Source organism: Chamaea fasciata, unplaced genomic scaffold, assembly GCF_029207755.1.
Source record: "Chamaea fasciata isolate MVZ Bird 193981 ecotype frontalis unplaced genomic scaffold, bChaFas1.0.hap1 SCAF_2, whole genome shotgun sequence".
Taxonomy (NCBI): Eukaryota; Metazoa; Chordata; class Aves; order Passeriformes; family Sylviidae; genus Chamaea; species Chamaea fasciata.
In genome coordinates this window covers 20,486,179-20,512,171 of record NW_027094087.1, presented here as the reverse complement: position 1 = coordinate 20,512,171, position 25,993 = coordinate 20,486,179, and the positions used below count along the sequence as shown (strand labels likewise).

Genomic DNA, 25,993 nt, shown 5'->3' with positions numbered 1-25,993 from the left:
TTGCTTTGTGTGTGTGTGAAAACTGAAATTGCAAGTTGCTGGAAGTTGTAAACTGCAACCGAATTTGCATTTTTATGATACATTTTGCAACATTGTCACTAAATGAAAACAAAAAAAAAGCAAACTTCTTTTTTCTTCTATGTAAATTGAATGGAGTTACAAGCAGCTTTAAAGTAGAAGAATAAATAACATTTTGCAAGTATTTCTTTTTAGTAGCGTTCAAGTTGTCTTATGCCTTTGCATATGTGTGGGATTTGCCTGACAGTAGTCTTCAGTCTGCATAAACATTGAAAACTAGTATAATTGATTTTTTAAAATTACATTTCATTATTTTAGGATAAAAGATCTTGCAGATGCTCTAGAAGAAGGAGGCTGTGATCTTGAAACTGTGAGAAGCATCATTCAAGGAAGGCAATTGCCTGCTGATCTAAGGGCCAAAGTCTGGAAGGTAAATATGAGCTTAAATCAAGAAGCAGGAAATACTTGAAGTTGTGTTTCATTTGAGGTAAAAGATTTAATTGCCAGCCGTCTCTACAGAAGAGATGTAGTACTGGAATTTTAATATGCATTGATGTTGATTCAGTTTAAGAATAGTTCTCTCTTCTTTTTTTTTTTTTTTTTTTTTTTAATTACTGGGTTCAGTAATTGAACAACCACAAAAAGACTCTAAAATATTTAGAGGGCTTTCTGGTTTTGTTTTCAGATTGCACTTAATGTTGTAGGAAAGGGGGACAGCCTAGCATCCTGGGATGGCTCCTTAGACCTACCTGAGCAGAGTATAATTCATAAGGATTGCCAAGAGTTAATTGGTGAGTTCTGTTACATTTGTATCATCAGTTTGAAAACTTCTGTATTCTCAGTTATCTTAAGGCTTTTTTCAATTAAATGATCTGAATGGTGTTTACATTTTGGAGGAAGATGAAAGAGCAGATAAAAATCAGTAAGAGACTGTAAGAAAATAATAGTATCTTACCTGCACACAGACTTTGGGCAGGATGACATTGTGGGAGTTTAAAGTATTAGCTTGCAAATGATATTTTGCATAGTCAGAAAGCTTTGTGAGATGAAAAAATAGTAATTGTTTTCCAAGCTCCATGTTTTAAAGCAGACATTCTTTGTATAGTGTTCTGCAGGCTTTTATTTGTGGAAGGCCTGGTTCTTAATCTGAAAACCTGCTGTAGCACGAAAATGCATATAACATTTGAGAGAAGAAATATATTAAACATTTTGGACTTCAAAAACTATTTGAAAGAAATATACTTCCTAATAGCATTTTCAGTGAAAGTAAAATGCTGTGTTTGTGCAAGCAAGGTGCTGCCAGGACAAAGGAGATAATACTCTGGTATGTCTGCAAGGAGGTGCCACAGGATCTGCTTGGCAGCTCATCACAGGACTGGTCAAACCCCTGATGTGATGCAGCAGCACTGATATCAGTGATCACTTGATGGAATCAATGAAGGCTCATTAATCAGGATGCATCTCACTACTTCAATAAGAGAATCTTCTAATTTATTACCTATCACTTTATTTATTCCTGTGCAATTGAAAGTTAAGGCAGAGGATGGAGTTGGTGCATGCATACATACCTACCATTTCTGAAATGCAGTTCTACACTTTCTAGCCTTAAAGTATAGTAGGACTTATTTTCTTTCTCTCTGTCCTGTAAAGGAAAGAAATGAGGGTAGAATTTCCACTCTCTTATTTAATCACAGTCTCTCCTCAGGAAGATGCAAAATGTCCTGGTTATATTCATAACATACAAAATTAAGCACTTTGGTTTCTGATAGTTCTCTTTTTGTATTTATTGGAAAATATTTTGTGATATGTAATGATTTTAACTGACAAAGGGAACAAATGTAAAGTTTCTTCAGAAAGAAGGTTATATTGAGGCTTCAATTTTTTTTTGTTGGATTAAATGTTTCTATTTCAATGTTTTAGCAAAGCAAGTAGTGTCCAAATTTAAAGTATATCCTCAGCTGGAATGTGAGTCTTATGTGCTGTTTCATTTTTCTGAGAGGTACAGAAAAGGAATGCCAAATATTGACTGCCTTTGATGGGAAAGTGTTAACGTCTTTTGTAATAAAAATAATTATTTACAGTAATGAGACTCGTGGTCTTCTTGTAACTAAGGGGGAAAGAGGTTTCCTAAAAATTTAATGCCACAATGTTAATGTAGTGTGTACAGATCTCTTTCCCACACCCTGGACAAAAAAAAATGTGATTTATAACTTAATGCTCAAATTTAAGTCTGTAAGCCTAGATGACCTAAAACTCCTGATTTGGATAAGTTTGCATGTCAGTCAGCTTTTGGGGAATTGAAGGTGTACGTTGTGGGTTGATCTATGTTGAAATTCAAATGAATTTGTTGTAGAGTTGAGCCTAAGTTGTGTGCTGAGCTCATCAAATAGGAGCAGAAGAGCAGCATTCTGTGCATTGAAAGAATCTACCTCCTTCTTTCATATAGATCCTGGAAACCCCAAACTTCTTTCAGCCTGTTGTTGCAGTATTTAAGTGTCTTATCCTACTGGGTTTATAAAACCGCTTGTGTTTTGATACCTTTTTAGATGCCTTTCTGTAAGAATTTAATCCAAATAGCCAGCTTTTTGTTTGTCTGGTATTTTGGGGGTTTTTTCCCTGTTCAGTCCCTGTTGGTACAATTCTGCTATGAAATAATCTCATCTAATTTCTCTGAAAAGCCTTTAACACAGTTTATATTACTGTGCCTGTTTCAGACCAGTTGTCGGTGCCAGAAGAAGAGAAATCAGTATTAATTTTGGATATTGAGTCTGTTATTACTTTTTATTGTAAATCACGCAATGTTAAATACAGTTCTTGCCTCGGCTGGATACATCTGCTCAAACCTCTGGTGCACCTTCATTTGCCCCGCAGTGATTTGTACAACTGCTTCTATGCTATCATGAATAAATTCATTCCAAGGTAAAACTCTTTTCCACATGTTCTATTTTTTTGGCAGTTGGAGTATTCTCTGAAAGATGTGCATATTGATTTTGGCTAGAGCAGCACCGTTTGTAGCCAAGTTGTCAGATTCTTTCATATGATCATAAATTTCAGTACCTGTTGGTTTGAAATCCAGGAGATGATTATGTTGGTTTAAGATTCAAGGAATTTGCATGTGACTAGATTCAATATGCCTTTTAAAGAATTATCATTTCATGCAATATCAAAAACATTTGTTTATTAACTAATTCACATAGGTTATGTGAAAGAGGTTTTTTTTCCCTTTCCTAGCATTTTTGGTATCTAAAATACTTCTATCCCATCAGAAACAGTCATTCATAAGCAATAATTAAGTCTCAAAACCTCTTTAGAAGTAGTTGATATTTCCCCTATGTTCTATTGAGTTGGGTCTGAAATCTTTTTTTTTTTTTTTAAGTTGCTAGATATTTTTGATGACAAATACTAAATTTGAGATTTTCATGCTGTTATATAGGTGCTCTCTCTAAAATGAGTTCTTATGTATGTTGGAGCACCATGTTACTTCAGCAGGGCTGGATAGTCTGTAGTTAAAGATCTTAGTCTGATTGCCTGGAGAGGAGATTCCAGGCTGGCTGATGGATTTGTGCCCAAAATCTGAAAAACGCATGTTTGCTGTAGTGGCAGGAAGCATTTATCACTCCTGTCACTTGACTCAGCTCGTGTCCCTTTCTGCTCTGAAATACTCTTGGGCTCTGTGAGCTGTTTGGGGATAGTGGCATTATGGTCAAATAACTTACGTGCTTCCAGTTGTAGAAGGCTTGCAGAGTATATGGTATTTGAGCTTCTCTGTAGGAATCTGGGTGGTGTTTCAAGGAGATGTAGACTCTTTTCCTGCTTTTTTCTTTTCAGTAGGAGAATGAAAGACATAGAAAGGCAATTTATAGTAGATCAGTGAATCTCTGCTCCATTGGTACCATGCTTACCTTGTTTTGAGATTTAAATCTGTTTTAAATGTTTCTGCATTGTATCATCTATCAAGTATTGATAATATTTCATTCTGCTGCCTTGTTAATTTAGTGGGGGTTTCAGTGTTTGTGGGGTTTTTGTTGGTTTGATTTGGTTGGTTGGTTTTTTGACTCTTGAGGCAAGCTGACTTCATGATCAGTCCCTGTGAATTAAAAGAGCAATGTACAGGAAATCATGTAATCACAGATAGTAAAGAATTGCTACTGTAAGTCTGAAAACTGCAATATTACTGGGGAGTTTATTCTTTTCATTGCTACTTTTTAGGGATTGTTTCATGAAGGGAAGACCCTTTCATCTATTTAGACTGTTGCTTCAGTACCATGAGCCTGAACTCTGCTCCTTCCTTGATACCAAGAAGATGACTCCAGATTCATATGCACTCAACTGGGTAATAAAGTGAAAGTAGGGAAACATAATGAAAAATAAATTTCTGTTAAAATTTAAGTACATGTTGCCAGCTTATGGAAGAGTAGTACAAGCAATTAGAACTGCATGTTTAAAGAAATTGCATGTTTTAATACAGTGTGGGCTTTTTGTCTTTAGTGTTTAGCATGAGGTCTTGTTAATGTCATGTTTCTGTTGTACTGGGTGAGACCTTATTAAGCCACTGATGTTAGAAACTTCTTGGAGTAAGGAAGAATGAGAGCAGCTGATTACTCAAAAAGCAAGAAGCCCTGATGTTAGTTTTGATTGTGGGCAGTTTTGATTGTATGTTGCAGATGTGGGTAAACATCAGTCTAACAGGTCTTTTAGAGCTGAAGTATGAATTGTTTTAAAAACCTCCCTGCTAAGACATATATGTATATCTTTTAGAATTTAGGCACATTTTACAACTTCTAAGGCATTAGTCGTTTCCTCTTCAAAACTGCCTCAGATTGTGGGTAATTACAAAGATACTTACCTCAATCATTTTTTATGTGTAGCAGGACTACAACAAAATTTTTGTTTCAGTGCTACTTCATATATGCAATACAAAATCATGGTACTGTGCTTGCACAGGCAAAGTCTGTAATTTAATAGAGAAGGCTTTGACCCATGAACTCTTCTAGGTTCTTTTTTCATACTCATTGACTATGTAAATTTTTTTTCAACTTTGTGTATTTTCAGCTAAAGAAGACTGAAACAAATTATTAAACTGTGAAGTCTGTATTTGTGGTTTTGTTTTGGTTTAGTTTTTGGGGGGGGTTGTTTGATTTGGTTTGATTTATTTTTTTGTTTAGTTTTGGGTTTTTTAAGGCTGCTGCCAATTTTAGTATAAAAATGTGTCTAGGAAAAATTTTAATCTTCTCAAAATCTGTCTTTCCAGTCTCATGAGCCTTCAAAAGAGAAATCAGGTCTTTTTTTGCCACTCAATTTCCATTTCTTAGTAGAATTTTCCTTAGTAAATACAAAATTCTTTGAAGTTGTTTACCAGAATTTTGGAACCTAATTAAAAAAGAATCTTCTCTCTGAAAGGTGGTAGTGAAGTAAGCTGGTGTAGCTGCCAATCCTCAGCGCCATGCTGCTTGGTGTACAACTTTAGGAAAAGATCTTAAGTTTCATTTTATATAAGATTACAGTAAAATTCCCTGTTTCATCTGTGAAAAATCTCTGTCTATAGAGGTGTAGCAGTAATACTTAGAGATATATAAGCAACATACAGAGACCTGCCATTGTCATCTTGTTCACGGATGTTTTGTCTTTAATTGCATTAGAGTCAGAATTGAGTAATTCTTTTTTTCTTTTGCTATAAAACTATACTAGGAAGTGTTGAAATATTCCACAATAGTGTTTTAAAACAGATACCAAGCTTTTGAAAGCTATAGCTGTGTTGATACCGAATTTGTGTGCATCAGCAAGTTCATTAAGACCCCAGTGAAGTCAGGTGGTATGCATTTGATTTAGGTGTGATTGTAAACCTGTCTGGCACGTATGGGCGAAAGTTCCTACCTTTTATTTGCTTTGAACTTTGTGTATCAGAGAGGATGTATTTTCAAGTGGGAGCATGGGAACGGGCAAAGAGTTTCTTAAATGGTAATGAAAATTTTCTGATGCTTGCAAATGTTTAATTACTCAGTCATAAAGCATCATAATGTACTGCTAAGTAAGTGATGTTGTTAAACTAATGTGCAACTATGTTCAATTAGCCCAATTCTACTGTGAAAAATAAAAATAATTATGTTTGCAGGATCCTTTCAAAGCTCTAATTGCTATGCTATTTGAGTAAATATATTCTCTTATGATTGTCTTCTTAGTATAATTGGTATTTAGCAGTGGCTGTGAGCTAAACAGTACTCCAGCTTGATTGTGTTATCTGTGGTTGAATTTGCAAGGCTGGCAGTGTACAGCAACTTTGCCTTCACAATAGTCATATTTATTCACTGATACTCTGCAGTGTTGTGCACTGTTTCCATAAAAATTGGTTTAGAGGTTAGAACCATCCTTCAGTACGCTGCGCAGATGTTGGTTTTATCGTAATTTTGTTGGGTTTATTTTCTTTTAGCTATCTTGTATCTCTGTTAAAAATGTATTTCTGATAAGATTGTTCCTGGTAATTGCTTTTTCTCACATTGTTTTCCAAATTTTTAGCTTGGAAGCCTTTTCTCATACTACTGTTCAGCTGAAGTCACTCAGGCAATTTGGGATGGATATCTACAACAAGCAGATCCATTCTTTATTTATTTCCTAATGTTGATCATCCTTGTCAATGCAAAGTAAGTGTATAGTTAATTCTTTGGGACATTCTTTGCTGACACTGTTTTAATCCAGGTTTGTTTCATTTTGGTTTTACTGACTTAATCTATGCCTGTGACTTTACTGTTTTCAGAGACGTTATCTTAGCACAAGAATCAGATAAAGAAGAAATGATAAGTAAGTACTTCTCTTACATAGCTGCTAGTGAATTATACTGTAAATATACTGTAATCCCCATTTATATATACTGTAATCCCCATTCATTACTATTTTTTGTTGCTAAAGAGCTAGATTGTTTATTTCCATCTGATTTTTCTCATTAATGAATCCCTTCACCCTCTAATTCCATTCTTAGTGTTCTTTTGCTGCCCTGTCCTTGGCCTTCTTTCCTTATTCCTTTTAGTACTCTCAGACCTAGTTTTGTACTTCAGTTTGAAGCGCTGGAAACAGTCACCAGTAACTGGTCTTTCTAAGCCCAATGCAACAGCTGTGAAATCCTTCTTTAAATCTACTGCACTTGTTGCATTTTCTGGATTGTGTTCATGGGCACTTGATTTGAGCCTAATTCATTGTTTTTATAGGAAATGCATTAAATTTCAGTGGAAAATTTAAATAACTCTTGCCTTTGGTTTTGTTTTTGATTTTTTTTTACATACATAATACAATGTAATTCATAATCTCTAGTAGTTCAAATGAGAGTGCTTGGAATTTTGTGTCTTTGCCATACACTGCAGAAATACACCCTTGGGTTATCCTGGACAGAGAACAGTGCTACTGCTTAAGTACTCATTTTAAAGCATTCTCATGATGAGAGCTCTTTAGAAAAGTAGCTGACTTAGAATTAGAACTAAACTATAAAGCTAAAACTATACAGAAGTAAGAATGTGGTAAAAAAATAATTTGCATAGAAGGTTCAAACATCTGGCAAAAAGCATAAGTTTTCTATGGATAAGGAGTATTTCCTGTGTCTTCATTTTTCATCTGGAAAGTGAATCAATATTCTTGTTTAATCAATACACTAGATTGTTATGCCTTATTAAAAATACGTTCTTTTATGATCTGTGTTGCTTGATTTCTGTGTCTGAAATAGTGTTGCATTTATGTTGTTTGTCTGTCTCAGAATTCTTAGAAACATCACCAGCCAATCTCGATTTAGAGGATATAGAAGATCTGTTCTCTTTGGCACAATATTACTGTAGCAAAACTCCTGCTTCTTTCAGGAAGGTAATAACAGTAATTTTGACATTCTGTTCTTTTTGCAAGTGTTTAAGCTCCTGCTGACAGTAACTTTGAATATTTCATTGCGATATTCTTTTTTTAAGCAATTTTTTTCATGTTGTTACTCTGGTGGAATTTACTGTTAGGATCTTAGAAAAAAGATAAGGTTAAGTGAAACTTATGAGACAGAAACTTCCTTGCAATATTCTCACTTCATCACTGATAACCTAATTTTCCAAACAAGGTTCTCGTAAGAACTGATGCAGCTAAACTTCATATTGACACAATTGCATTGTAGTACACTCCACAGCAGTGCTAGCTGTATTTGCAATAACAAAGAGGAAAAAGTCTCTTACTATAGGTAAATCTGTTATCACCTGCACTGTTTTTGTAGCTCTTCCTTACTCAGGACATCTGACTTAGTGAATAAATGAAATAAAAGTATTTGATAGCCATTGCCCTTGGCTTGTATGAACTTTCTCTGATGTGTGTAGACAGGTATGGGAGGCTTTTTGTGGGGAAAAACCAAAACAACTAAAAACCAAATACCAGAGGCACTGCATCGTGTTGGCATGGTTAAAGTGGTGAACAAGTATGCCTGTAATGGAAGTACAGACCTTGCCATGATTTTCAGAAAGAATTTCAGTTGATCAAAGGTTTCATTACTATGTGGACAGGATACACATGTGGGGAACTTAATATTTGCAACTTAATGGATATAGTTTTATTTTAAACTTTCACACATAAAGACAATGGCTTCAGTTAATCTTTTTTTTTCCTTGCCTTATTAGGACAACCACAGTCTTTTTGGCAGCAGCTTGCTGGGCCTCAAAGATGATGACACAGACTTGAGCCAGGCTCTCTGTCTAGCAGTTTCTGTGTCTGAGATTCTGCAAGCAAATCAGCAACAAGGAGTCAGTAAACTGAATTAACCTTCCCCCCCCACTTCCCCCCCAGTTTTGTACAAAAGGAAAAGAATCAATCACTAACCATTAGTTTTAACTGCTAACAGCACAAATGAGTATTTGCTATTTCAGGAAAAAATATTTTTGTCTTGAACAGTTCTCCCTTGTAAGTGATCTGCTGTCTTCAATGCATTTGTGCTGTAGCAAGGAGCATAGGGGAGCTAAAGACAGCTGATTTGAATTTGAGGAGTGTGAGCTGAAAGTAGTGTCTTACTGATTTGAATTCCTTTCCAAATGAAGCTACTGTAGAGGAAAATTTAAAACTCACTACTCAGTACCTTTCAGAAGAATGCTGTTAAGGAAGATATGTCTTTTGTCAATGAAAGGTTTAAATGAAAAAAGAAAATTGATTAAACCTGTTTGAGTAGAAGTTAATTGGAGCCACAGATTTTTAAGACCCATATATGGATCATAATGTAGTTAGATTACAGTGTTTCTTATTGACTACTGACTTCCTGTAGCAGTTTCCAGGCCCCAGTTTTGTCATGCATAGTTTGGATTTTTTCCTCGTCCAAGTTAAGTTAAGCATCTGTTTATATCCTGTCCAAGTTGGTGGGATATAAACCCATCCTTATGTGCTGTGCTGATTAGTAGGGTGCTCTTGGATTGTCTCATACCCACTGTGTTTCCTCTCAGTAGCAATTACATAATTGCACTTGGATGATCCTTTCCCAAGCACAAGCTGATGTATTAATATGCATTAATATGATGTATTTCCATGCACACGTTGATACTAAAATACTACTGGTGGTCTGGTAACTGTAGACAAAATTCAGATTAATCAAATGAAGTAAGATATTTTTTAATAGCTCTTAGCCTCTCTGAGCAGTTTCTGTAGTATAGGAAATAGTATTAGAATGTAATTGAATTCTGTCATTAATTATACAATTTTAAAATTTAGAAATTTCTCTTTCAGGAAGGAGTGAGATTCTTTGTAGTGGATTGTCGTCCTGCAGAGCAATACAATGCTGGGCATTTATCAACAGCATTTCATTTAGACTCAGATTTGGTTTGTATGCTTTTTGTTTCTTTGCTGGTATTTGAATCCTAACAGAGACAGAAGGGGAGAGAAATGCCTGCCTTGAAAAATAAAGCATCCTTAATTTAGGCACTAGTTTGTGAACTGCCGTGTCTAGCCACGTGATGGTAAGGTTTCAAAAATAAGGTTCTCTAAAGGACATGGTAGAACATCATTTTTACTGAGAAGTTTGGTCCTTAATGACATTAGAATTTGGGATTCCAGACTTCGTGTTCTTTGGTTGGGAATGGAAACCCATACAGACTGAGAACTAAACATTGCTTGGAGGAGAAATCTCTTTTTAGTGTCCCAATTTCCAGTGAAACGTGTAATTAATTTTTTAAAAGAGTAGGGTTTTTTTCTTTGTCTCATTTTTTGCCTCAGCCAGTCTTATTACAGTCTGTTTTACAGGGCATATAACTTGAAAAGGATTTGGTTGCTTCTTTAAAATTTTTGCTGTACAATATGAAAGAGAAAGTGCCCAAATTAAAACACTGAGATGTGCTATGAATGAATAACTTCAATATTTTTGTACTTTCTATTTGATTCTGAGTTGCTAATTGAACATTCAGTTGTATTTTTCTCTGTCCTTTTTTCCCCCCAAAATCACTTCCATTTTAGCAGTGTATTCATCACTTCTAGATTAGCCCTCAACTATTTTACTTTAAGCAGTCTGTAATAGCTGTATGGAATGATTTATTTGGATATACACTACAAAAGACTTTTATACCTTAGCTAAATTCAATCCCTCATCTAATATCTTTATCTCTCTAATTAAAATGATGCATTATTCGGTATTACATGCACATATATAATATTAAATGTAATTACATAGGAGAGAAAAGGAGGCTGAAGGGCGACCTTAGTGCTTTCTGTAACTATCTGAAGGAGGTTGTAGCAAGATGGGTGTCAGTCTCTCCCAAGTAACGAGCAGTAGGACAGGAGGAAGTGGCTTCGTGTTGCACCAGGGGAAGTTTAGGTTGGATATTAGGGAAAATTTCTTCCCCAAAAGTGTTGTCAAGTATTGGAACAGGCTGCCCAGGGAAGGGGTTGAGTCACCATCCCTGAAGGTGTTTATTACTTGTAGATGTGGCACTTAGGGGTGTGGCTTAGCAGTGGAGAGTTGGCAGTGTGAAGTTCATGGTTGGACTTGATGACAAGGGTCTTTTCCAACCTTAATGATTCTTTGATATTGTGTGGTTTTTAACGTAGATCAAAAATCATTTAGGAAAAAAAACTTTGCTGTCCTATGTGGGTGTTCTGCTAGCCTTAATTGAATGTCATGTTCAGTGAAGTAGAAATAAGCATTTTAAATTTTTAAGTAGTACAAATAGCTGATAGTATATGAAAAAGGAGTCCATGCAAACAAGTCTTAAATCAGTTCATATGTATTTAAATTGTATATTGGAATTAATGGTCCTTCATGAACAATGGTGGCTGAATGTCACCAGGTTCATCCTTGTTTTTTAAAGTTCAATGCTAGGAAAATACTATGGGGAAAAGATCTTTGTGATGAAAAGTCATTAATGTAATTTCAGTGCATTTTATATTCCAAAATAATTTATATATATATATATATAGTATTATAATAATTATTGTAAGGAGAGACAATGGGGAAAGAAAGCGTTTTGGAATCCATCTCATTTATAGTTAGAGGAAATAGTGAGATTTAGGACTGTGTAATAAAGCAGCAGCCTTTATCTCTAGGAAAACCCCAGTTAAAATTCAGCCTTACTGATGGCTAAGTTGTGTACTTGTGACTTTGTCCTTCATCCTTTAACCCACTGTACAGACAAGATAATGAGAATCCCTTCTGGCCCTTCCCTGTCCCCCTCAATCCAGTTACAGGTCAAAATTCCCTTATGAGTTTAAATAAGTACCTTCCCCACAAACACAAGTTATAATTCTGGCTGTATTGAGAAAGTCCTTGTTTCTCCACCTCTTTCATATAGAACACATGTTTTTGGATGCATGGTAGCCCTTCATATATCCCAGCCTTAACTTTTTGAGAGTACAAAGAATCACAGATGCCTCCTTATACTCTCAATTGTAATTTTTTTCCCCCTAAAATCTTGATAAGTAAATGAGAAAAAACTTAGTGGGTTGGCAACAAGAGGAAGACTTGAAATTCTAGGTAATTTAAAGGGTTTCAAATCTCCAAAGTTTGAATGTGTTGTGCCCAAGCATGCGTAAATATGGAAAGCAGTCCCACTGCTCTATTACCAAATTGAGGCAACATGAAAGTTGCAAAGGCTTGTTCCTCTATTACTTGATGCCTTCAGAAATAAGCTAACAAATACTAGGTGTATTTCTTTCCTGGGGAGAACAAGTGGGATGAGGAAGTAAAGGACCATTCACAGTGTTCTTGATGTAACACGAGGTCTTGGTCAGGTTCTGTGGGTGTGTGTGTGTGACTTGCACAGTGCTGATGTTGCCTTGCTTCTCAACAAACTAGCCATTCTCAAAGTTTGTCCCCTTTCACAACTCATGTTACAATATCTTGGTGTCAAACTGCATTTTTTGTTTGTTCGTTCCCCAGATGCTTCAAAACCCATCAGAATTTGCACAGTCTGTAAAATCCCTGTTAGAAGCACAAAAACAATCTATTGAGTCTGGCTCCATAGCTGGTGGGGAACATCTCTGCTTCATGGGAAGTGGCAGGGAAGAAGAAGATATGTATATGAACATGGTGTTAGCACATTTCTTACAGGTACAATTAAATTGCTATTGATTTAACTGGAGTAAAGGGTGTCTGCATGTGTCATTGATGGTAAATGGTAACACATTTTCTCCTTAAAACCTGAACTGGTTTTTACATTAGTTGAGTTTACAGTTTTTAGTAAACAAACTAACCCCTGTTTCATTACCATTCTTGCCAAACTCATCCCATGGGTTTTTGCTCTGATCACAATTATCTTCTCTGTTTCAGAAAAATAAGGAATATGTAAGCATTGCCAAAGGAGGCTTTATGGGTAAGCTTATTAATAATGAACTTTGATTTGAAAAGTCTTGATATTTTAACACTCTTGGTATTTTTGAGGCTTTTGCTAAAAACCATCTAAATGAATAGCAGCTAGGTCTCATTTGTCAGGTTTTTGTTTTGTGTAAGTAAACACTGTGCACTTACACATTTGTGGTTAACTCTTACGATTTACCCAAATTTCTGAGTGGTGAAAAATTAATGCAGGAATTGGGGAAATTCCCTCTTCCAACCTGTCGTTCTTGATGTTTTAGCCACTGTAGATTGCAGATTCATATGAAGATGCAACTTCATAATTACTATTTACTGCTGTTACAATTTCTTAAATCAGGAGTTCATAATTCTGCAGTTGATGTTGCTGGAAATAATCAGACTCTACAAGAGTGGAGAGATCTGTGCTACAATGTAGCAATAGAGGCATTTTTAATCAATGTGTGGTGTTGTAAGAGCTGTTTTCAAGATCAAAGAAATTATTTATATTATATTGATATTATTATATATTGATATAAATATTTTAATTGCTGCTATATTCTGAGTGTTTACTAAAATAATTAGTATAGCAGCTAGATAAATAGGCACTAGATAATTAGATTATCTTAATGCCTTTGTACCACTGAAAGAGAAGCTGGAGATTATTATAGTGATTGCTGAATCTATTTTATTGAATTTTATTGAATTGAGGGGGAAAATTGTTACTGATTAGTCTCAGGTATATACAATATTTCCATCAACAGACTAAGTCCAGTATAATTCTGAATGTCTTTAATGGCCTTTTAACAGCCCTCCAACAGCACTTAGCAGATATCAATGTGGAAGGACCAGAAAATGGGTATGGCCACTGGATTGCTAGTACCTCAGGCTCAAGAAATAGCATCAGCTCTGTTGATGTAAGTGAAATTTTAGCGTGTTACAGTGGGATGGGAGCCCTAGGTGTACTGAATTTTTAATTCACGTTCCTCATTCTATTCCATGAAATGCATTAATGCAAGTCATAACTGTTTTCACTCGTGTGTTTAATTTCAAACTATGATCACAGTCTAGTCAGAGGTGACCTAAACATTTTTATCCTCTTGAAGGGAAGAATTTGTAGTTAAGAACTTGATGTAGTCATTCTCCAGCAGAATATATGCAATAGACAACTCTTTCCCTGGCTCTTACTCACTATGGGAATAAGTTATGATAAAGTGGCATACAATTTCATGGCAAAGCTCAAAATTTTGTATTTTCTACAGCTGATATGTTATCTGTAGAATTAAGCTTTTAATTTAGATGCAATGTATCACTAGTAGGATTCCTTTGTCTAGATGTCCATAGCAGAGTGCTCAGTAATATAGTTTGTCAAGCTTGCTTTATTGGATGATATTTTCCTCAGTCACATATAATTGCTGCTATTTGATAGAACTCTAAAGAAATACTCAGTTGTGTAATTAAGGTTCTACTGAGTACCAAAAAGTAAATTGCTGTTGTGTAGTCTGTTTCCTTTTTAATCAATTCGTTGAGATGAAATAACATACTTTTATATGACTAATCCTGAGAGGAGGTACTTTTACAGGGTGATTCTCCTAACGGTTCAGGTGATGGAAAAGGAGTGAAGTCCCTGGTGAATAAAATGACGGTTGCTTTGAAGACTAAATCTGTGAATGTGAAAGAGAAAGTTATCAGTTTTATTGAAAATACATCTACTCCAGTGGACAGGTGTGTCATTTATATCTCACTGTGCATTAGCTGGGACAAGTGGCGTCCTATTTCATGTGGCTGTTTAGTCAGTGTGAAAGCTGGGCTAATCAGGAAAAAGTTGTCTTCCACATTCAGTTTTTTAATTTTCCACCCCAACCCTCCTCACAATTTTATTGTCACCCAGGGAGCCTACTGTGCTCTTTAGTATTGCAAGGCCAATGTGGGTCTCTGTTGCCTTGAATCTTTATCTAGAATTTTTCATTTAATTTCACTTCTTATAATGTGTCAATTTTGTGTTCAATCTAAAAGTGAACAATGATTTCAGTTCCTCCCCACCCTGACTCAAATGAAATAGATTAATGACAGCAGAATTCTGGGTAGGTTTTTTTGGTTGGTTGGTTTTGTTTTGGTTTGGTTTCTTTCGCTGCTGCATCTTGCCAAATTGAGTTTACCTCTTTTAAAAACCTTGATTTCTTTTCAAGTCCTTATGTAAAGCTGCTTTTCAAACTCAGAATCCACTGTTGTTTGGGTTTTGTGTATTCAGGTACAGCAAGGAATGAGAAGGTGCAAGTAGATTGAAGAACACTTTCAAATTTGGAAGTCATCATTCCAAATACTTGACTAAATACAAGAATAACAGCTTTCATCTGTCAGAGCTTTAAATGAAATGCCTTGTTGTAGTTCTTTAAATTCCAGCCTTTGAAGGTATATGTTGAATACCAAGACACTGGTATTCAGGAATCTCAGAGACCTGGCATTTGTTTGACAGCAGCATTTGAAATATCAAATGAAGAGAAGTTTTTAATAGTCTTGTACCTCAGATCACTCCTTCTTTTTGTGTTGGAAAATGTTTTTCTAAATTACTATTATTACTTCTATTTCACAGTTAGAGGAAAAACTTCTTAACTAGCGTTTGGTAGTAGCTTTTCCTGTGTGAAGAATTAAACTGAATGCGTGTGAAGATTTAAACTGAAAAAGAGTAGATTCAGATTAGATATTAGGAAGAAATTCTTTACAGTGAGGGTGGTGAAGTGCTGGCACAGGTTGCCCAGGGAAGCTGGCTGCCCCATCCCTGGCAATGCAGAGGGCCGGGCTGGATGGAGCTTTGAGCAATGTGGTCTGGTGTGAGGTGTCCCTGTGCAGGGCAGGGCGTGGAACAAGATGGTCTTTAGGGTCCCTTCCAACCCGAGGAATGCTGTGGAATCAAGTAATGCTTACATGTAAGCCATAGGTAGCATAGGAAATGCATCTTTTATTAGATTTTTTTGCAAACATTTTTTTACCTTGTGTCCAGCTTTCATGAAGCCTTGGTTTTATTTACAAGCATCCTCCTTGAAGAAGATACATTGCCAATATAGAGAATTTCAGCTATTTATCTAGGTTTTTCCTTTACATTTTTATAATTCTTTTGTTCTGTCCTCTGCCCCAATGTACTGTAGAATACCTTTCAATATTTCCTGGCCAGACAGAGCAAGCATGGAGCGGTAAGCTTGATAATTAAGCAGTCTGACTAAAACCACCTTTCTTGTATTTAGCATGGCATCACAATGTTTGTAAGCATTGGTTACACTGACAAGATTACTTGAGTATTTTGATATTAATTTAATTTTTTGAAATATATTTAAACTATTGCTTTCTACAATCACTGGTCAAGAGACTAAAGGAAGAAAAGGAATGTATTGGCAGTGCTTTCTTCTCTTAGTTTCTGCTTTGTTATTTCTATTGTCTCCTTACTATTGCTTTTTATGGATTTTTTTTTTTTTACCTGTCATTTCCTATATACATTTTATTAGTAACCTGTAGTAGTAGAAGACACCAGGAGCAATTACTGAACAAATTATGGCTTAAGGTTTTAACAAGAGAGACTATAAGTGTGAAAAGTAAACTTTTCATAAAACATCATCAGTACTTAGATATGACAGGGAACCCATATGGAAATTCTGTCTGGAAGTCTCAAATTCTTATGCTTCTTATCACATAGTGGTAGAACATGCTGAAAGAAACAGAAAGAAACATGCTCATTACTGGGAAAAGAAAAATTATAAGTAAATATGCTTTGCAATTCTACCTCATCTTGTTCACATAACTACTGCATTTCATGCAAATGTGGAGGCCGCTCACATTTGCCTCACATACAGTGTCTTAAAATTATTTCAGAAATAAAAATTGTGAACTGATTTTTTATAAAATTCCTTGTGCTAATTGATTATGCTCATGCATAATCACTTTGGAACTTTGGTTGTACTTTAAGAGTTTTGTAGCTTTTGATCTCCTTACACTGAAATGCATGAAGATTAGTGCCAGATGAATTATTGAAAATTTTAAAAGTGGGTTTTCAAGGATTTTTGACTAATTTTTCTCTCAAGTAGTTTGCACATAATCTGAGCTGGGATTCACCCAAAAGTATCCCAGAAAGGTGGTGTTTTTGTGTGCAAAATCAGTAGTAATGTTAGCCAGTATTCTGTAAAAGAAGAACAATGGGAATGGCCCAATAGCACATAGTATGTTTTGTTAATTTAGAAATACTAAAGATCATGGGGATTGTACCCCACGTTTTGTTGATCTGTTTCTAGAATATAGTAAGAAAGTGTTAAAATACCAAATTAAATATATGGTGACTCTTTGATAACTCAGAGATGCATGAATCTGTATTTGTAACCAAGAAGTTTTGATATATTGAGATTTTAGTTTGGATATTTTGCTTATTCCTTTCACTCCTATTGCACATCTTCTTTCATTGGGTAGATGCAATAATAAATTAGCTCACACTGTATATCCCTAGAGTATTTTCTCTAAATTATAGTTCTTAAAAACCGAGAATGGCATTTTTTTTTCCTGTATCCATTCAATTAGGTCTACTTTGTGTTTATCACCAGGATATTTCATAGGGCAGGTTTGCCACCAAAGGACGCTGCATTCAATTTGTAACCATGTAATGATGGCCTTCCATGTAAAGGGTTAAAAGGAATCAATTTCTAGTTTAAGATGTTACCAGGCTTTTATAAAGTTGCGTTTTACTCTCTTGTTACTCTCTGGTCCTGACTAACTTCACTTGATAAACATCAGTGAGATCTGCTCTTAGGTCGGCTCTGTGTAACTCAATCTGACATTATTTAAATATGCTGCTTCTTACTCAATTGGTTATGTATTACTAAAGCATATTTACAAAAGCCTCCATATGGAAGCCCTCTTGAATTGTCAGTGTCATTGATGCTTATTGTCTTAAACGCTAATGAGCATGTTGTTGTATGTTTATTTTTGTGCCATTGTAGACCACATTTCTGTTTGTTTGGGTTTTTTAACTTTTCCTTATTTTGTTTATATTAGTAAATTTTACCCATAGAAAATGTTTTCTAACTTTGAATTCTACTTTTCACATATCCCGAAGTAGTAGCATTAATTTACCTGTTACTAAACCTGTTCCCTGTCCAGCTTAGTTCTACAGTAGCATTTAAACTGGAGTTGTGCATGTACTTAAAATAGGATCCAAGGCTTAGAGTTGGTAGGAAACATAAATGCACAGTATGGGGAAGGAGGTTATTGAACTGGAGGAAAGGGAAAGGCAAGTTTTTTGGATTTGTTTTGAGTTTTTTAAAATTGCTAAGCACTGCTGCTTCTAAAGGCTAAAATTATGAGCTGTTTGGTTTTTTCAGAAATTGCCTGTATTGTTGATTTCTGAACTTTCAGGTTTTTCTCATATTTTTCAGGTATTCTCAACAGTTGAGGGCAAGAGCTTTTAATTCAGCTGTGACCATGTAATCACAGCATTCTGAGCTGAAGCTTTAAAATATCTCAGGATTTGCAATCTTACCGTCACACATTACGACTCAGTTGTGTGTGTTTGTGTCATTTGATATGATCTATAGAAACAATTTAAATGTGGTTTTTGACATCAGTATCACAATGATGCTGGGATTGTAGCAGTAGAAAATGTTTGAGCAAATATTTCAGGATTTGACTCAAGCTGGGATAATGAACAGGAAGTCCGAGTTTAGACTACAGAGGATGGTTTGTAATAACCCCACTATGTAGTTCTTAAAGCATTTTATTATCCTTTGAGGAATTAATCAGAAAAATTAACAGCCCAACATGTTAGTTAATATTCTTTGGTTTTTGCTTCATCTGAATTTGGCGTCCTTGCAGAGTTGCCCTGACTGTCCAGATACGTTTTAGTTTCATGCCAGAAACTGTCAGTTTTCAGGTCTCTAACATATGTTGCCATTTGAGAAGGTGAGCAGAAGTTGGAGATTTTTTAAAACAAAACACCATTTCTTTTCACTTTGTTTGTTACAACAGTCAGCCTCACAAAGGGAGTGAACTGTGCTTTCACTAACCAAGTTGCGTGATGGGTCACTCACATCTTCTTGCAGGCAGCTTCATGAAATTCTCTTGTCCTTCTCTGTTGCACAGCTGTGTTTACATTTTGCTAATATGTTACTGTGGAACTCAGACCATCAGTTTGAAAGTTACTTTTCTCCTCCTGTCCCATGCCCTCTCCTACCCTTTTCATTGCCAACAGACATGTCAGCAGCAGTGACAGAGTGGGAAAACCCTACCGTGGTGTGAAGCCAGTATTCAGCATTGGAGATGAAGAAGAATATGATACTGGTACAGTAGAAGATTTTCCTCTTACATAAATTACCTTTTTCAGACAAAATTATTAAGTTGGACTAAATCAAAGAGTGCCTCTTACATCTTTATCTTGCAATATGATACTTGTCTGTTATTGTTGTTCATGTGTGTTATGGTAATGCCTAGGACCAGCCCTCTTCAAATATATAGTAGCAGATAAAATAAAAAATAACTTGTGGTAGGCACCAAACAGCCAACAGGAAGGAATTGAAATAAGCAGATATAGTGGATCTTTTGTCTTCACTTGTTATTTCTGTAGTAAAGATCTTTTTCTACACTGGTCTTGTACATGTAAACTGGCAATTGCGCCTTTATTATAACAGAAAGCAAAATGTAAAAGACCTACTTTGGCTGATATATCTCAGTTTAAATGTCTAGTATTGTCAGTTAGTGTAATGATCTGAATTTCTGAAGTATAGTTGGAGCTGGACTTTAAATGGCTACTGTGTGCACACCTGTCCAGTGTTTCAGACTCTGCTTTTCAGCACTGAATCTATTAATAATGGATTCATCTCTTGATATGCATGTAGATTGCTGTAGAAAAAAGTGCAATTTTTATTTAAATTTTTTATCTAGCTGAAAAACTACAGGCAAAACTGGAGCATCACACATTTCATTAAGGTTTGCTTGAAGTTTTTTTGAGAGCAGCTCTAACACTAGAATGGTGCAGACCTACTGTTGCCCTGGTTTTTCTCTGGTAGTTTTAGCCCACTCCCAGTCATCATCTCACACATAACTCTTTTGTGGCCAAAAGGCGTATTTGGCTTCTGTGGGAGAAACAAGTAACTAGTCTGAGAATCTCTGACATGCAAAAGAAACAATTCAGGAAGATTAATGACAGTCACAGGTTTAAATAACATGGATGACAGACAGTTGATCATCATCTGCCATAAAAATTTTGAAGGAGCAAAGTGAAAATTATCAGGCAGAAGCTTTAATGCTAACAAGATTTTTCTCCAAATGCCACATAATTAGTTTGCACAGTTCTTTGAGCACCCATAATAGTGTTTGGCAAAATCTGTGTAGTTTGATAAAACTAGCTCCTCCAAGGCAGATTGTCTAGAACACATATTCAGTAATGGTTGTTGGCTAAGTTCTATTTAATACTTGCCTTTAAAAGCACTATTACACTTGGTAACTAAGCAGAATCAGAGCAATTTGAGTAAGCAAAGCTAACATATATGAAGTGAAATATATAAAATCTTGATACAGAAGAATGGAAAAAGTAAACCTGTTTCTGTATAATTGGTTTTATGAGATTTTAGTGTTTGGGGTTTTTCTGTAGTAATTGCAGTCAACTGTAATTACTGCAGCCTGCTCTAGGTGGATCTGCTTGAGCAGGATGGTTGGACCAGGTGACCTCCAGAGATCCCTTCTATCCTCAGCCATTCTGTGATTCTGTGACATGAGGGTGGATTATTGTTCCATTTGCTTCAATTCCATAATGTATTTTCAGTGAAAACGGTTTCCAAAGTGTGTTTCAAATTCTAAATTGCATTGAAGTAAATAGCTTAACAAAGTATAGGAAACTGGCTTTGAAAAAGGCTCTTTAAAGAGCTGTCCTGAGTAATTTCTTGGAGTAATTTGTATGGAGTTAATATAGCTGATTGTGTTGAACAACTAGATTGCTTAAATTCTTCTAATGTAGCACCAAAATTACTATGTAAACATAATCACCATCTTTAGATGTAAAAGCAGTACTTTGCAACTAAGTAGTAACACATGCAGGAGTTGGGTGTTTCACAGACATGTGTGCTGAAAATATGGGGTTGGAATATGAAATTCAGTATGAATTTAATGCAAGAAAGACATTAAAAAACCCCCCAGCCACTTCTACTTTCAGATCCAGTGGTGGCAGAATGATTTGGCTGTGTCCAGCAGCAGTGGGTTTATAATAAGTAAGCAGTCCTTAGCAGTCAGAAAAGCAAATCAAATATTCAGAAATCCATGATTCACCCACGCATTAAATATTGTGTTGTCTTTTGCCCTTGATGGCAGAAACAATGTTTGAACAGGAGAAGGTTCAGAGGGGAGTAAGAATGGTGAGGAAAGATGTGATACTATTTTCACAAAAGGCACAGCCGAATGTTAGAAGTTTTGTCATGTGAAAGAGGCATTTTAAGGGAGGAAAAGTGATCCACAAAAATGATGCCTGGCCTTGAAAGGGATCAGCAGGCGTTCATTTCTTCTTGTGAAAGAAACTAAAAGCCACAAGAAGAGACTCCCTTGGACTGTAGTTGGCTTGGTTTTGATCCTACTTGCCAAAAGATATTGGTGCTTTAATTGCAGAGGGTTTATATGGCTTCAAGGAAAGTCTGGAGAAGTCCATGTGAAAGAAATCCATGAAACTTTACTGAATGGATAAATCAGACCAGCCTAAGACCCCCTGACCTATAAGTACTTGTTTGTTGAGAGAAAATTAAGAGAGAAATACCAGATATACCTTTTTCTTTCTTCCCTCTCAGTATTTCTGTATGATTAGGTACACTTGCTTTGAACCAGTGTAGCTATAGTGCGTTTAAGTGAATAAAAAAGTTGGCTGATGGGTGTGGAAATATTTACTCCTTTTTTGGTTTTTTAATGTTTTTACCCCCTCCATTCAAAACAGATGAAATTGATAGCTCCTCAATGTCGGACGATGATCGAAAAGAGGTTGTCAACATCCAAACATGGATAAATAAACCTGATGTGAAGTATAACTTTCCATGCAATGAAGTAAAAGAAAATGGACATATGTTTCCCAGGTATTGAAATTAATCCTAAATTCAATGAAAACATCAATCTTGATATACATTCTAAAAAAAAAGTTGGTCACTTAACTTATCCTTTGTATTAGACTAGGAAATGAAAGTGTGAAACAACCTAGAACAAAGTATTACTGTATTTGCTTTCTTGTATTTGCAGCGTTATAGAACAGTAATTATATACAAAACCTGGTGTAAAGTTTTGCTATGAAGAATAAGATGGTAAGAAAAATTGGAGGGGGAGAGAGGGGCTGGAGGTACTTTCCATGCTCTGTGCATCAGTAATGCTGGGAGCAATACCATGCTTGTTTTCAGAAATGGCCATGCCACAGCACTCAAGGAAAATCTGAAGTATTTTGTAGAGCTTTCTTAATTAGATATTATGAAAGTATTAAAACTGTTTCTTAGATTTGGTAGCTGTATTATCTGGATCTCTCCATATAGTTTATTAATGGTATTTAACTTTATAAATAGCTTATATTTAATCCATTAACAAAACTAATTTGTATTTTTCTTCTCCTTCAAGCCATCTCCTAGTAACAGCAACTCACATGTACTGTTTGAGGGAGATTCCATCACGAAAGGGACTGGCTTACATACAGTCTCGACAGGCACTCAACTCTGTAGTCAAAATCACATCCAAGAAGAAACACCCAGAGCTGATCACCTTTAAGTATGGAAACAGCAATACTTCAGGCATAGAAATCCTGGCAGTTGAAAGGTAAACCATCTCAGCAGCAGAGGTGTAAGTGGTAATGATATCCAGGATGCTATACACTGGAAGTCAGGGGTATGCTGCAATTCCCAGAATTGAGTTCAAAAGTAATAGTTTTTATTTAGGAATACATAATTCAGATATGAACTAGGAAAAAAGATTTGCTGGCAAAATTATGAGACCCAGAAGAGAGGAACTGCAACTGCAGTTGTTAGGGATGGGAGCAAGTGTTTCTTTTTTTTTTTTGTAATAGGTCTTAAACAAAAATGAAGTGGACAGTTCTCTGCAGCAAAAATACGGATTTGTGAAGAGTGGGGTTTAAGAGTATGGTCGTTCTTCTGTGGAATTTTTTTTTTTTTTCTTTTTGACATCTGACTCCCACTGTCTGTACATTGTGCAAGGAGTCCAGAAGCCTGAACTCAAAACTATGATTCCCTGAAACCTGATTCCTGGAAGTTACATGGTGCCATGCTCAGTATTTGCATGCTTAAGAGGGGAAAGGGGTCAGATGGTGTGGTGTATCAGGCTTTTTTCCACTGGGGTAGCCTGCTGTTTCTTGGCACTGTTTTAAGAAGGTTGCTGATACCAGCTGGGTGTTTGCTCATCCTCTTCCTTGGAGAGAACTGTGTGCAGTGGATGCTGTTTTCACAAGAGAGGAGAGATGAGTTTCCTACCTAACTAGGGATGTTCTATGCCTGTTGGTTCCTTAGGTGTGTAGTAAAGTTAAATTAAAACTTTGCAGAAAACTTTACTGCTTGTTGAATTACTTCATCACCACCTTGTGGACTGAAGCAGATTGATCTAGAGGTATCTAAAGGAATTAAAAAAACACAGAAAACAAAATACCACAAAACAAAAACCAAGCAAGGACTGCTATGCTTCAGTCAGACAGTGCTATCTCTAGAGATCTTGAATGGCCTGACCTATGCCAAAGTTTTCTTTTCAAAAAGGCCTGTGAAATACTCCTCAACAGTTCTAAGTTCACAAAGAGAAAGTTTCATAGTATAATCAGGAATTAAATGTTATTTTCTTAGTATTTTTTCATTTCAATATATTCCCCTCTTCCCTTTCTCCTAGACAGAGGAAGAATGAAAAGAATTATAGAATTTATACTCAAAAATTTCATAGTGAATTAATGATGGCTTTTTCTAATTTTTTTAAGGTATTTGATTCCAAATGCAGGTGATGCTACCAAAGCCATAAAACAACAGATCATGAAAGTATTGGATGCCTTGGAGAGTTAATAACTAAAGACTTTGTAGAGACCAGTATATAAAGAAGAAGCAACCAAGATACTGTATGTGGACACAAGCTGACTGTTTCCCAACTGAATACTAACTTAAGAGAATTTTTTGGTTTGCTGGTGGGAGTGCCTGAGTAGCAGGCTTAAGATAGGGTAAATTATTATCCATTTCTGAACAGGATTTTTGATGGTTTTGTTTTTTTTTTTTTTTTAATATATAATTTTTTGTTTTGGAGAAGTGTTTATTATAAAGGTCAGTTTGTTTCATTTTTATGCAGCCTTAATGGGTGTGATCTGCATTTTTGCAAGAGCAGATGCAGCTGGGCTCACGTTAGGTGTGTTAAAAGAATGAAGGACTGTGAGATACAGAGAAGCAGTTGAAAACACAATGATTTTTAATTTATTGTCCCTTGCAAATAAAATGTCTCCATTGCCTACAGTCTAGAAATTTGATTTTGTCTACCAGGTAGTATCAAAAACTAATTAAAAATTTAGGGTTTTGAGCACAGCAGATACAAATCTTAAAAACACTGTTTTCACATTAAAAACGGGTAAATCCAGTTTGGGCTGCAGATAAATGGAAAAAAGTACAAGCAATTTGTAAAATTTTTAAATCCTTACCAGCTACTAGGCTAAACAACTGGGATTGGTGGTAAGGATTGTTTTTAAATACTTAAATTAACTGTAGTTTTTACTACAGGGTTGTGGATTTTTTTTTAATTATGCAAAATTTTACATTTCATAGGTTGAGGCTGTTTCCCTTGTAAAGATGAATGTGTGCATTGAAATGCATGTTTCGTGACAGAATATGACAGTTGAAAACAATTTGCCTTGCTCCTCAGAAACAAGATATCTAAGAAATTTAGATGTTTAAAGCCCTTCAGTTCAGCACAAAAGTGAGTACATGCTGAGCAAAGGTGTGTTCAGCAAGAAGATGAGTGCACACAAAACCAGGAAAGAAATTCCAGTGCTGTATACCTGTGATAAATGTATTCTTAACAGGTTGCCTTCATTGATTCAAGCATTTGTTTATATTATTTTGAGTAACAACTTCTAAATTAGTAAATATTTGGGAGATGGCAACTATGTGATTGTTCATCATAAGCTTTCCAGTTGTTTAAGAATGGTTCTCTTGTTCAAAGCTCAGTACAGGAGTGTTCTTATGGACAAGGCAGAGCATCTTTGTAGACTGATGGGAAATCACCAAAAACTGTGAAATAAAGATAATGGGGATTAGCTTTGCTGCATGAAATCTTCTGAGTACTTGAATCAAAGTCTATGATTTGGTACTCTATGAGAAGGTGAAATAAGTTAAACTGACCTTTATAAAAAACATTTATTCCAGGTTATTTTACTAGGAATTAAGCTAGGGCACCTTAATTCTGGAACTAATAACTTTTTTTTCTTCTTACTATCTGAGTAAACACCAATAGAACTTGAACTGTTGAAAATATTTGCATGATATTGCACCTGGGCCAATGCTCATGTATTTATAGTTTTTCCCAGCAGCTGTTGTATTACATTTTCCTCTTCCTAATCCCTTCTGAAAATATCCTCGAGAGTCTCTGACTCTGTGCCTACTTCAGCAACGAGATTTTTTCATGTAAAGATGTTTGTGCTACTGTTTATAAACTACAGTTGTAAATAAACCAGTACAATTTGAACATAACTTGTTCTGTCAAAAAGCATTTAGTTGCATACTGTGTAGATTCTCTGAATCAATTAAAAGTTTTTCCTAAAGGTGTTTTGTAAATGGAAGTGAATTTGATCTTTGAAGTGGAAGAAGCTGATTATGGATCATAGGGAGCTGCTGCCAGTGACCTCTTAGTGTAAGTATTTCAGAATTTAAGTTAATTTCATTAAGGACTTTTGGGTGAGCGTTCACAGAAAGGTCAAAGTGAATTAACAAATATTCAAGTTATAGAAGAGGTTTCTGCATAAATTCCAGACTTCTCAGTCTTATCTTCATCATATTTTTATTATTAAAATGCTGACAGAATGATACAACATATTTCTGCGAGCCAGGAGGGGGAAAATGACACTCGGCTGTTAAACAGGTGTATGTGAGTTTTTCATGTGGAATGTGGCTAATGTGTATGCTTCACTGTGAGGACAGCAAGTACAGCAGACCTTTGAGATCTACAGCAAGTAAAGCAACAGGAAGT

The 25,993-nt window shown here is 35.6% G+C and overlaps 1 protein-coding gene across 2 annotated transcripts in view; it reads left to right on the top strand.

The window, feature by feature from the left end:
* TBC1D23 (TBC1 domain family member 23) overlaps positions 1–25,497 on the top strand; it is a 31,968-nt gene extending 6,471 nt beyond the window's left edge. The window contains exons 2-19 of one of the 2 annotated variants that reach the window (XM_066175192.1): positions 337–448; positions 704–809; positions 2,733–2,937; positions 4,228–4,351; positions 6,532–6,656; positions 6,770–6,813; positions 7,757–7,860; positions 8,646–8,768; positions 9,736–9,828; positions 12,377–12,547; positions 12,767–12,809; positions 13,598–13,704; positions 14,370–14,512; positions 15,934–15,978; positions 19,014–19,102; positions 21,735–21,870; positions 22,397–22,591; positions 23,748–25,497. In XM_066175192.1, coding sequence (XP_066031289.1) covers positions 337–448; positions 704–809; positions 2,733–2,937; positions 4,228–4,351; positions 6,532–6,656; positions 6,770–6,813; positions 7,757–7,860; positions 8,646–8,768; positions 9,736–9,828; positions 12,377–12,547; positions 12,767–12,809; positions 13,598–13,704; positions 14,370–14,512; positions 15,934–15,978; positions 19,014–19,102; positions 21,735–21,870; positions 22,397–22,591; positions 23,748–23,829 — 2,047 coding nt within the window. In that variant the 3' untranslated portion in view covers positions 23,830–25,497. The remainder of the gene's footprint in view (positions 1–336; positions 449–703; positions 810–2,732; positions 2,938–4,227; positions 4,352–6,531; positions 6,657–6,769; positions 6,814–7,756; positions 7,861–8,645; positions 8,769–9,735; positions 9,829–12,376; positions 12,548–12,766; positions 12,810–13,597; positions 13,705–14,369; positions 14,513–15,933; positions 15,979–19,013; positions 19,103–21,734; positions 21,871–22,396; positions 22,592–23,747) is intronic. The other variant, XM_066175194.1, reaches the window with a different exon arrangement.
* Positions 25,498–25,993: the final 496 nt, after the last annotated feature.